Source organism: Nerophis lumbriciformis, linkage group LG32, assembly GCF_033978685.3.
Source record: "Nerophis lumbriciformis linkage group LG32, RoL_Nlum_v2.1, whole genome shotgun sequence".
In the NCBI taxonomy this organism is placed as follows: Eukaryota; Metazoa; Chordata; class Actinopteri; order Syngnathiformes; family Syngnathidae; genus Nerophis; species Nerophis lumbriciformis.
In genome coordinates, this window is record NC_084579.2 from 19,227,544 (window position 1) to 19,240,586 (window position 13,043).

The 13,043-nt window shown below is 42.7% G+C and overlaps 1 protein-coding gene across 1 annotated transcript in view; it reads right to left on the minus strand.

The window, feature by feature from the left end:
* The window catches only part of dym (dymeclin), a 134,598-nt gene that overhangs the window by 30,512 nt on the left and 91,043 nt on the right, over positions 1–13,043 (minus strand). Inside the window, exon 16 of the mRNA XM_061927506.2 lies at positions 696–809. Coding sequence (XP_061783490.1) covers positions 696–809 — 114 coding nt within the window. The remainder of the gene's footprint in view (positions 1–695; positions 810–13,043) is intronic.

Here is a 13,043-nt window from a genome sequence, read left to right on the forward strand (position 1 = left end):
AAGGACACAGCAGGGACGGCCACGTGGCTCCAAAGGCGTACGGTCGATGGGTACGTCAGCGATCGTAGGTGCCGACTTGCGAGGCCATGCACCATCCTTCTTCTGCGAGACAAATGCCTTGCAGCCGGCCGCCAAGTATAGCACATGAAACACATGATGAAACATGCAATTAAGAGCTTCAGTGCTGGTTGAGAAACCGAGCGAAGAGACGACTGGATACATATTTCCTCACTGATTAATGGTGGAGCACTGGGAAGGTGGGGGGTTAGCAAACCCGCCAGGAGTGGTGGAAGTGTTGGGTAACGAGGCGATGTGGCAGATTTATACCCGCCCCCCCTACCCCTCGATCGTATGGGCTCATGACTAAGTGCCCTCCTGCCCCTCATCCCATCTCCTTGAAATGTCATTACATGTTCGCATGGAGCAGGCCAGCATGGGGGAGGGAAGACGGGCGTTACGGCTAATGAGAACTGGGCTTTGGCCTTTTGTCGCATGTCCCAATGCCTCTTACAGTACCATATTTCTCCCTCCAGCTCAGTTTGGTTCTCGCTGTCGTAATTCCTTTCCCACCAGTCCACACCATTTTACAACAAGGATTCGCCACTGGTCTCTACACATGAATACTGATTTCAGTCTAGTCCCACTTCAGGGAGGTGTCATTTTACAATTGCACGAGTAGGTGTTTTGTGACTTACCTTCAACCGGTCTTTGGGCAATGCTTGGGCTCCTTTCATGATGACCTCTTGAACCCTCTCAACTGATAGGTCACTTCCTGCCTGCTCCAGACGCTGGCTAAAGAACCCAATTACCTAAAAGGACAGAAAAACAGAAAACAATTAAAAATGGTGAGACACATAAATGACTGCTGCAATATGCATGCCACACCAGTAGGTGGCAATCACTATTTAAAGGGGAACTACACTTTTTTTTGGAATGTTGCCTATCGTTCACAATCATTATGAAAGACATGACAAAGAAGAAGATGAGTTTGTTCAAAGAGTCTTCCTCCTTTATTATCACTGTTGCAATACACTTAACTTCAATCTGCCAAAAACATTTATTTAGGTAGAAATATCACAGAATAATACACGGAGTAACAGAATAGCATGATCGTACTGTAAGATAAGGGTGTAACGGTACACAAAAATTTCGGTTCGGTACGTACCTCGGTTTAGAGGTCACGGTTTGGTTCATTTTCAGTACAGTAAGAAAACAACAAAATATAAATGTTTTGGTTATTTATTTACCAAATTTGTAAACAATGGCTTCATCCTTTTAACATTGGTACACTATAATAATTCTACCCAAAAATAAAAATAGCTCTGTGTGTGATGGATGTGAGCCACCACAAGGCTGATCAGTGCAACAGCAGGCAGTCATGAATGCTAAGGATAATAATAACATACATACACACATAGGGTCGATTGCCAGGGTTAATGTGGTCAACATATATAAAATAAAAACTAAATAAGATAAGGCTCAGAATGGTTTCTTAACAAAACCTTTCTACATATAAAGTGCATTTTTTGATTGAGACTTGTATTAGTAGATTACACAGTACAGTACATATTCCGTACAATTGACCACTAAATGGTAACACCCCAATAAGTTTTTCAACTTGTTTAAGTCGGGGTCCACGTTAATCAACATTAAACTGCCTCAAGTTGTTGCTCAGATTAAATAAAATGACAAAACTTTTCTTCTACATATAAAAAGTGCAACATTAAACAGTTTCAAGTCAACTCAGCCTCAGATTAATTTTTCTCCCCCCCACCCCCAGCCTTTAACCCTGGTGACTTTCACTCAATCTTCATGTTTTTTGCCAGAAAAATCAGTTTATCCACATTGTCTGCAGAAAGAGCAGACCTGCTTGCAGTTACAATGTCTCCAAAATACCCTTTCACTGGGCACAGAGCTAGCAGGTATGACGAGGTAGTGCCTGGCTAACTTGGCAGTAAGAGGATATATGGGCTCATTGTTCTTCCACCATAGAAGTGGGTCAAAATCTAGTTTTTGAATGCAATATGGTCTTAAATCTGCTGCTATAAAAACATTTGTTATTGCTTTAGCCCTGCCTGACTCGCCGAGGAGAGGCTACTTGAATGCGGTGGGAGCTGTGTTTGTTCGTCTTTTTCTTCGTTGAAGCGATGTTCACTTGGGGGTGGTGCTGCTTCAAATGGGTTTGCATGTTAGACGTGTTGGCAGAAGCATACCCTACCGCTGCTGAACAATGTCGGCAAACCGCTTTCGTTTTGTCTGCCTCTCGTCCTCCATTGTTGTGTCGCACCGCGAAGTCAAAGTGTTCCCAAACGGGAGATCTTAACAAGGCAGGAGGGTCTTCCAGCTCTGGCTTTTACATGTTCTAGTAGCCCAGTCGCTGCTAGCATGCCGTGTGTTGTGCCTCGGTGTGCATTGTATACACAACGTGCGGTATGCTACTTAATATGTTCGTGTAGAAACTCGTTCGGTACACCTCCGAACCGAACCGAAACCCCCCGTACCGAAACGGTTCAATACAAATACATGTATCGTTACACCCTTACTGTAAGACGATTTTTCATTGTTTTATTGCTTAACATGTTTTGCCGAAAATCTCCAATAAAAGTGACTTTAGACTTCATCTCTACTGTCTATGTTTCTGCTGAGCTTGTATTCCATCTTACTAAAAAGCAGTTTGAGTAACAATCTACATTCTATGTTTTCAATGCACTTAACTGTAATTCAAACATAGACGTGAAGCTTCTCCTCACTCCAAGCAGCAATGCGCGCTGAGTGTTCCCTCCAATTATGTCGTCTCACACGGCGATTGAAGATAAAATTGTCTTGTCCGGGGAACGACTTGTTATGGGTTTGGATCAGAGATTTCCATAAGGTCCCCCTTTCTTTGTGCAGTTCTACTAGCTATTTCCGAGCCTGTGGCTGAACAGCAACTGGACTCCATTACGGAACGGGCTGAGGGTCAATAACGTTAATCGCGCGTTAAAACAATTATAGCCGTTAAAGGAACTTATAGTTAACGCGTCATCGTGTTAACTTTGACAGCCCTAATAAATAAATATATAAATATATATATAACTATGCTGTGTGCACTAACATATATATGCACGCACACGCACACGCACACACATACATACATACATACATACATACATACACATGTATATACATACATATATACACAAACATAAATACAAACATATATATATATGCTGGACTTCCGGTTCCGGTTCACCGTGCGTGACTGCTCGCAGACTGCTCGCTGTTTCGAAAAAGCTAAGTATCGTTCTATTTGTGTGCTTTTAATTGTTCTGCAGCTTTCTTTATTACTTTCTCAACATATTTAGTAGTACTATTTAACTTGCAAATCACCCGATCTCTGTCTCTCCACCCCTCCCGCAGCTAGCTAGCAGCTAGCTGCTAAGCTAACAAAGCTAGCGCGGAGAAAAGCGGCGCCGGTCAGAAGGAATCTACTCCTGCACACCGTGACCAGGACTTCTCGGAAGACAGCAGGAACTTCACTCGGTGACAGAAAACACCGTGAGTATGGCTTCCTGCGCGTCTTGCACCTTACTCACGGAGAGGCTGGCTCTGCTAGAGGGCCGTGTCCGCCAGTTAGAGCAGAGTAATCTCGTAACTTTAGATGTTGCGGACACATCTGCTAGCGTTAGCTGTAGCGAGCTAACTAGCCCAGCCTGTAGTAGTCCTAAGCGGCCTACAAGCTACGGTGTACCGGTTGAGACGCAGAATAGATTTAGCTCTTTAGCTAGTCCTACACCCCAGTCTACCGGGCACCACACCTTAGTCATAGGGGACTCCATCACCCGAAACATAAAGCTTAGCAAACCAGCCACAATTAAGTGCATCCTTGGGGCCAGAGCACCTGACATTGAGGCTAATCTTAGGGAGCTAACTCGCAACAGGCCTAGTAAACACGTACGACAGGCTAATCGCACCACTAGTTATGCGAATATAGTTGTACACGTTGGCTCCAATGACACTAGAATGAGACAGTCAGAGATTACAAAGAGAAACATAGCCAGGACTTGTGATCTCGCTAGAAAGATGTCCAGGCATAGAGTAATTGTCTCTGGCCCCCTGCCTGCGAGAGGCAATGATGAGAGGTATAGCAGATTAGTCTCGCTTAACAAGTGGCTGGCTAGCTTCTGTAGACAACAGGGACTAACGTTTATTGATAATTGGCCCTCTTTCTGGGGCAAACCAGGCTTGCTGATGAGAGACGGCCTTCACCCTAACCAGGAAGGCGCCATCATCCTGTCTAAAAACATAGACTACTGTTTAAGTCACATTTGACTAACTACACTAGAGCAAGCCCGGTCACAGGCAATTACAGAGCCTGCTAGTCCGGGTGAGGAGTCAGTTAAGCTAGAACTAGCCAGCACCAGGCTGGATAATTCCTGTACGCATAGCAATTTTCTTAGAATAACACACAACTCACATAATGTGTTTTCTGTTGTGAATGTGTCCGGGGTAGATATGCATTCTACTGAGGTGGCAAATCATGATGCGTTCAGTCGATCGCAGCATCAAGCAAACAATCTGAAAATTCCCGTCGTATCAATTCCTAGATATGGTCGAAACTATTTAAAGTGCACTACGTATAATAAACGCAACATTATTAATATTGCTACTACGGATAATTTAAACAAAAACTCGTCAAAACAGCCCAGTACTTATAATATGGGCTTTTTAAACATAAGATCATTGTCTCCCAAAACGTTATTAGTTAATGAGGTCATTAGAGACAACAATCTTAACGTCATTGGTCTTAGCGAAACCTGGCTCAAACCAGACGATTTTTTTGCGCTAAATGAGGCATCTCCTCCTAACTATACAAATGCGCATATTGCCCGTCCCCTTAAAAGGGGTGGGGGTGTCGCACTAATATACAATGAAAACTTTAACCTTACCCCTAACCTAAATAATAAATTCAAATCGTTTGAGGAGCTTACTATGAGGTCTGTCGCACCGCTGCCTCTCGATATGGCTGTTATCTACCGCCCCCCAGGGCCCTACTCGGGCTTTATCAATGAATTCTCAGAGTTCGTTGCTGATCTAGTGAGGCACGCAGACAATATAATCATAATGGGGGACTTTAATATCCATATGAATACCCCATCGGACCCTCAGTGAGTGGCGCTCCAGACTATAATTGATAGCTGTGGTCTTACACAAATAATAAATGAACCTACGCATCGCAACGGTAATACGATAGATCTAGTGCTGGTCAGGGGTGTCACCACCTCCAAAGTTATGGTACTCCCGTATACTAAAGTAATGTCCGATCATTACCTTATAAAATTCGAAGTTCTGACTCATTGTCAACAAACTAATAATAATAATAATAACTGCTATAGCAGCCGCAACATTAATGCTGCCACAACGATGACTCTTGCTGACCTACTGCCTTCGGTAATGGCACCATTCCCAAATTATGTCGGCTCTATTGATAACCTAACTAACAACTTTGACAATGCCCTGCGCAAAACCATTGATAGTATAGCACCGCTAAAACAAAAAAGGGCCCCTAAAAGGCGCACCCCATGGTTTACAGAAGAAACCAGAGCTCATAAATTATCATGTAGAAAGTTGGAACGCAAATGGCGCGCGACCAAGCTTGAGGTTTTCCATCAAGCATGGAGTGATAGTTTAATATCGTATAAACGCATGCTTACCTTAGCTAAAGCTAAATATTACTCAAATCTCATCCGCCTCAACAAAAACGACCCTAAATTTTTGTTTAGTACAGTAGCATCGCTAACCCAACAAGGGACTCCTCCCAATAGCTCCACCCACTCGGCAGATGACTTTATGAATTTCTTTAATAAGAAAATTGAACTCAATAGAAAGGAGATTAAAGACAACGCATCCCAGCTACAACTGGGTTTTATTAACACAGATACAACTGTATCTACGACGGATACTGCAATACAAAATAGTCTCTCTCTTTTTGATGAAATAACATTAGAGGAACTATTACGACGTGTAAGTGGGATAAAACAAACAACATGTTTACTTGACCCACTTCCTGGGAAACTTATCAAGGAGCTTTTTGTATTATTAGGTCCATCAGTGCTAAATATTATAAACTTATCACTTTCCTCTGGCACTGTTCCCCTAGCATTCAAGAAAGCGGTTATTCATCCTCTGCTCAAAAGACCTAACCTTGATCCTGACCTCATGGTAAACTACCGACCGGTGTCCCACCTTCCCTTTATTTCGAAAATCCTTGAAAAATTGTCGCACAGCAGCGAAATGAACACTTAGTGTCTAACAATCTCTGTGAACCTTTTCAATCCGGTTTCAGGGCAAATCACTCTACGGAGACAGCCCTCGCAAAAATGACTAATGATCTACTGCTAACGATGGATTCTGATGCGTCATCTATGTTGCTGCTTCTTGATCTTAGCGCTGCTTTCGATACCGTCGATCATAATATTTTATTAGAGCGTATCAAAACACGTATTGGTATGTCAGACTTAGCTTTGTCGTGGTTTAACTCTTATCTTACTGACAGGATGCAATGCGTCTCCCATAATAATGTGACCTCGGACTATGTTAAGGTAACGTGCGGAGTTCCTCAGGGTTCGGTTCTTGGCCCTGCACTCTTTAGTATATACATGTTGCCGCTAGGCGACATCATACGCAAATACGGTGTTAGCTTTCATTGTTATGCTGATGACACCCAACTCTACATGCCCCCTAAAGCTGACCAACACGCCGGATTGTAGTCAGCTGGAGGCGTGTCTTAATGAAATTAAACAATGGATGTCCGCTAACTTCTTGCAACTCAACGCCAAGAAAACGGAAATGCTGATTATCGGTCCTGCTAAACACCATTTATTTAAAAATACCACCTTAACATTTGACAACCAAACAATTACACAAGGCGAATCAGTAAAGAATCTGGGTATTATTTTCGACCCAACTCTCTCCTTTGAGTCACACATTAAGAGTGTTACTAAAACGGCCTTCTTTCATCTCCGTAATATCGCTAAAATTCGTTCTATTTTATCCACTAGCGACGCTGAGATCATTATTCATGCGTTCGTTACGTCTCGTCTCGACTACTGTAACGTATTATTTTCGGGTCTCCCTATGTCTAGCATTAAAAGATTACAGTTGGTACAAAATGTGGCTGCTAGACTTTTGACAAGAACAAGAAAGTTTGATCATATTACGCCTATACTGGCTCACCTGCACTGGCTTCCTGTGCACTTAAGATGTGACTTTAAGGTTTTACTACTTACGTATAAAATACTACACGGTCTAGCTCCGTCCTATCTTGTCGATTGCATTGTACCATATGTCCCGGCAAGAAATCTGCGTTCAAAGAACTCCGCTTATTAGTGATTCCCAGAGCCCAAAAAAAGTCTGCGGGCTATAGAGCGTTTTCTATTCGGGCTCCAGTACTATGGAATGCCCTCCCGGTAACAATTAGAGATGCTACCTCAGTAGAAGCATTTAAGTCCCATCTTAAAACTCATTTGTATACTCTAGCCTTTAAATAGCCCCCCTGTTAGACTAGTTGATCTGCCGTTTCTTTTCTTTTCTCCTCTGCTCCCCTGTTCCTTGTGGAGGGGGGGGGGCACAGGTCCGGTGGCCATGGATGAAGTGCTGGCTGTCCAGAGTCGGGACCCGGGGTGGACCGCTCGCCTGTGAATTGGCTGGGAACATCTCTGCGCTGCTGACCCGTCTCCGCTCGGGATGGTGTCCTGCTGGCCCCACTATGGACTGGACTCTTACTATTATGTTGGATCCACTATGGACTGGACTCTCACAATATTATGTCAGACCCACTCGACATCCATTGCTTTCGGTCTCCCCTAGAGGGGGGGGGTTACCCACATATGCGGTCCTCTCCAAGGTTTCTCATAATCATTCACATCGACGTCCCACTGGGGTGAGTTTTTCCTTGCCCTTATGTGGGCTTTGTATCGAGGATGTCGTTGTGGCTTGTGCAGCCCTTTGAGACACTTGTGATTTAGGGCTATATAAATAAACATTGATTGATTGATATACATATACACATACATATATACTTACTAGAGATGCGCGGATAGGCAATTATTTCATCCGCAACCGCATCAGAAAGTCGTCAACCATCCGCCATCCACCCGATGTAACATTTGATCAGAACCGCACCCGCTCGTTGTTATATATCTAATATAGACGATGCAAGGCATTAGTGAGGTTATAAAGCTTTTGCCTATTAAAGAAAGGAGACTGATCCAATGCAACCCAGACATTCGCGTGCCACGCTGTCACGACCCAGACGCACACCAGTTGCCAATCATATGGGAGCCGCGCTGAGCGCACCTCCAAGCGCGTCTCGCTGCCGGCGACGGCCGGGTATGGGCCCGACGCTCCAGTGCCATCCATTTTCAGGGCTAGTTGATTCGGCAGGTGGGTTGTTACACACTCCTTAGCGGGTTCCGACTTCCATGGCCACCGTCCTGCTGTCTATATCAACCAGGGTGAGCCCCACCCCTTTCGTGAGCGCACTGCGCGCGGAGTGACCCCTGTTACGCGCCCCCGGCAACAGGGGTGGCGGGCAGGTAAGCTGCGCGGGCGGAGCGCGCGGAGTGACCCCTGTTACGAGCCCCCGGCCACGGGGGTGGCGGGCAGGTAATCTGCATACCTGCTGCGCGTGACGCCGGCCGCGGCGAAGGTGGACGAGGCGGGGTGTCGGTGCGGTGGGCGCGGTGGTGATCCTGGACGTGCGTCGGGCCCTTCTCGCCTCAGCTACGGCTCCTGGTGGGGCCCTCTCGGGGGAAGGGGCCTCGGTCCCGGACCCCGGCGAGGCGTCCCTTCTCCGCTCCGTAAAAGTGTCCATCTCTTCTTTTTTTTCTTCTTCTGTTGTGGCATATGCAGCAGGTGCCTGCTCGTTTTTCGTATGTGGGTAACAACATTTAACTATGTATATATATTTCCGAATTGGTTTAACTGCCACCCGCCTGAATCTATTTAAAATCTAATTTTTTTTTATTTCAACCGCCCGACCCGACCCGACCCGCGGATAAAATCTAATTTTTTTTAATTTCATCCGCCCGATCCGCGGATAATCCGCGGACTCCGCGGTTGTGCCCGCAAACCGCGCATCTCTAATACTTACACACATATATATATATATATATATATATATATATATATATATATATATATATACATACACATATGTATCTATTTATATATATATATATATATATATATATATATACATACACATATGTATCTATTTATATATATATATATATATATATATATATATATATATATATATATATATATATATATATATATATATATATATACACACACACACATGTATGTATCTATTTATATATATGTATTATATAGGCTTTTAAATATTATTAATTAATTTTATTAAAGTTATTCGTACTTTACTTTTTATCTTATTATTTATGCAAGTTTTATTTAGTTCAACTTATTTATTATATATATTTATTTACTGTTTACTACTGCAGTATCTTGTAACAAACGTTTCTGCCATGTTTGATCGAGGTAATATATGCTAACAGCTGACAAGTGTTCCTATATGTAATTGTGCTTACTAAAAGGGCAACGGTACAGGTAAGCCACACTATGGGCCGTACCTGGCTCTCGGGCCACGATTTTGCTTATTTTTCGGTACGTTTTGTGGGGGTAATGAGAACAACTTTTTTTTCCTCCCAAAGTTTTGTTTTTTTGCTTGTCATCCCAAACATTCTGCAGTAAACAACATATAATTGGTGTAGTGAATACTAAAATACTTTTATTTTAAGTTAACATTTACTAAACTATACTTACAAATGGTAAAATTAATATTATTTAATTAAATGTATACATCAATGCTTCTCACCTGTGCTTTGGCAAACAAGTGGTGACTCAAAATGGGGAGTTTTTTAAACTCAAATTCTGTATCTTATGGAATGAAAATACATTAAAGTGCAGTTTGAATTCAAGGTACTGTAAAATAATGTGTACCAACACATACATCAAGTTTAATGACTATTTCAGGAACAAAATGTTTTTAATACACAAACTCAAAAATGAGTTGAACAAAAAGTATATGCAGGGTTTTTAGTACATTTTATATCAGAGGAGTTGAATATTTGCATAACAAATCTGATTAAAAACATTTAGATATAAATATGCCTTTTCTAATTAAATTAGTGGGTGTGTAAATTTTCCCAGGCGGGACATGCACCTGGGGATAGGTTGATTGGCAACACTAAATTGGCCCTAGTCTGTGAATGTGAGTGTGAATGTTGTCTGTCTATCTGTGTTGAGCCTGCGATGAGGTGGCGACTTGTCCAGGGTGTACCCCGCCTTCCGCCCGATTGTAGCTGAGATAGGCTCCAGCGCCCCCCGCGACCCCAAAGGGAATAAGCGGTAGACAATGGATGGATGGATGGATGTGACCAATACAGTCACATAGATATTCTCCCTGCAAGTCCGCATTCAGGGCAGGATCAGCATCAAGGGTTGGAATTGGGGGTTAAATCACCAAAAATGATTCCAGGGCGCGGCCACCGCTGCTGCTCACTGTTCCCCTCATCTCCCAAGGGGTGAGGGTGATGGGTCAAATGCAGAGGATAATCTCACCACACCTAGTGTGTGTGTGTGACAATCATTAGTACTTTTTATTACTAGTAAACTGCAGCAGATAGTGAAAGTAAAGTATGTCATGAAAGTTGCTGCTCCTTTTAAATGGTGTGTTTCAGCTTCCATGGTAGCGTTAGTCATATTTCTTTATTTTGTTCTTCTGGGCTGCACTTCCAGCTGTGCAGGGGTAAGAGGCTCAACGCTGATTGAACATTAATTACATCTGACGAGCCTGACTTTCGCGCACACACCCGGACACACTTTCACAAAAACGCTCGCAAACGTACACAGGCACAGACACATACATTCACAGACAGACACATCATCACGGTCAATAAATATTTATTTGTGGTGTACAGCCCTTTGTTCTTCAACTGTGGTTGTTTTTAAAGGGTCTTATAAATAAAGTTGGTATGGTATGGTAATAAAGGCAGATTGTCGACTTGTCCAGGGTGTACACCGCCTTCCGCCCGAATGCAGCTGAGATAGGCTCCAGCACCCTCTGCTATCCCAAGAGGGACAAGCGGTCGAAAATGGATGGATGGATGTTGCGTGCAGGATTATACCAAGCATTGCTTCCTTACTGTTTACTACTGTGGTAACTTCTAACAGAAATTTCCGCAATGTTTGATCGAGGAAATATGCTAACAGTTGATCATCTTGACCAGAATTCAAATTCATCGCGATCAACAATCACGATCATATGTTAATCACAGTGATGTGCCGTCAGGGCCAGCAAGGCCTTCTCTGCTGGCCTAACATAACCAGAAATCATGATCATAATTAAAGATAAAAGTAATTTTTCATTTACTTTCCCTAAAAATCTAAAAGTATTCATATTCTCTTCACGTCATATTACGCTACTTCCAGTGCTGTTGTATTTAGGTTAGAGTTTTTATCCAATCAGAATTCAGTTAGCTTATGTTGCCATGCTGTACCAAATCTGCCCTGGGCCTTCAGAATCAACAATGCAGGCGTCTATGCACTGTAAGTGAACAAGCACATACAGTTGATAGACAATTGTGATAGCCAATCAGATCACGAGTTGTTGTCAGTAAGGCCTTTTAGCTGGCCTCACATTGAACGTGACATTTAGGCGTCCTGTGATTGGATACTCACTGGTATGAGCCGCGGCGGTGCAATGTAGATCAGCAGAGCCACACCCGGGCCCGTTAGCGGATGAATTTGAGAACACATACAGTTGAGAGACAGTTGTGATAGCCAATCAGATCACAAGTTGTTGACAGTAGCCTATCTAGGTAGCCTGATGATAACGAGACTGAGATTGGATACTCACTTGTCATTCCAAAGTGAGTAGCCTATCACAAGTACCGTATTTTTCGGACTATAAGTCACAGTTTTTTCATAGTTTGGCCGGGGGTGCGACTTATTCTCAGGAGCGACTTGTGTGTGAAATTATTAACACATTACCCTAAAATATCAAATAATATAATTTGCTCATTCACGTAAGAGACTAGACGTATAAGATTTCATGGGATTTAGCAATTAGGAGTGACAGATTGCTTGGTAAACGTATAGCATGTTCTATATGTTATAGTTATTTGAATGACTCTTACCATAATATGTTACATTAACATACCAGGCACGTTCTCAGTTGGTTATTTATGCGTCATATAACGTACACTTATTCAGCCTGTTGTTCACTATTTTTTTTTTATTTTAAATTGCCTTTCAAATGTCTATTCTTGGTGTTGGGTTTTATCAAATACATTTTCAGCGCGACTTATATGTTTTTTTCCTTCCTTATTAATAAGCATTTTCGGCCGGTGCAACTTATACTCCGGAGCGACTTATACTCCGAAAAATACGGTAGTAATATAGCAGGAAGCGGGAAGTGTTGACCCACAAAGAAGGAGAACAAAACGTTGATTAGGTGGCAGATACAGCATATATTTGTAAAGCCATTTTCAAGAAGAATATTTAAAGAGAAACTACATCTTATGAGACGACGTCGGCCAACCCCGGAAGCAAGCTCAGCTGCTCTGGCGATGATATGGGGAAATGCCCGCCATTTCCACTCGAATCATCCGACTACTAGGGGTACTACTGGCTTATACGGTGTCAAATAGGTGCTACAAATTGTGAGTTCAAATATTTAATTTCTTTATTTTTTTCACGTTTAATATGTTTTTTGCAATTTTAATTTAGACAGTACCACAGAAGATATGTTTTAATTGCTGATGCGGGTTTATTGATTTTTAAATGCGCCAGAAAATAACCCATTTTGTACACTGTTGAGGTGCTTCAATGCAAAGTAGTGTGTAAATGTGTTCCTGTATAGTATTTATCCAGCAATGGTCATGTGGTGACATAAATTATGGTATTTTGAGAGGTAATCATTGAAGTAAGACATCACTGAAGGCTAGGTGGGAAACGCACGGCCCGCCAATGGTTGA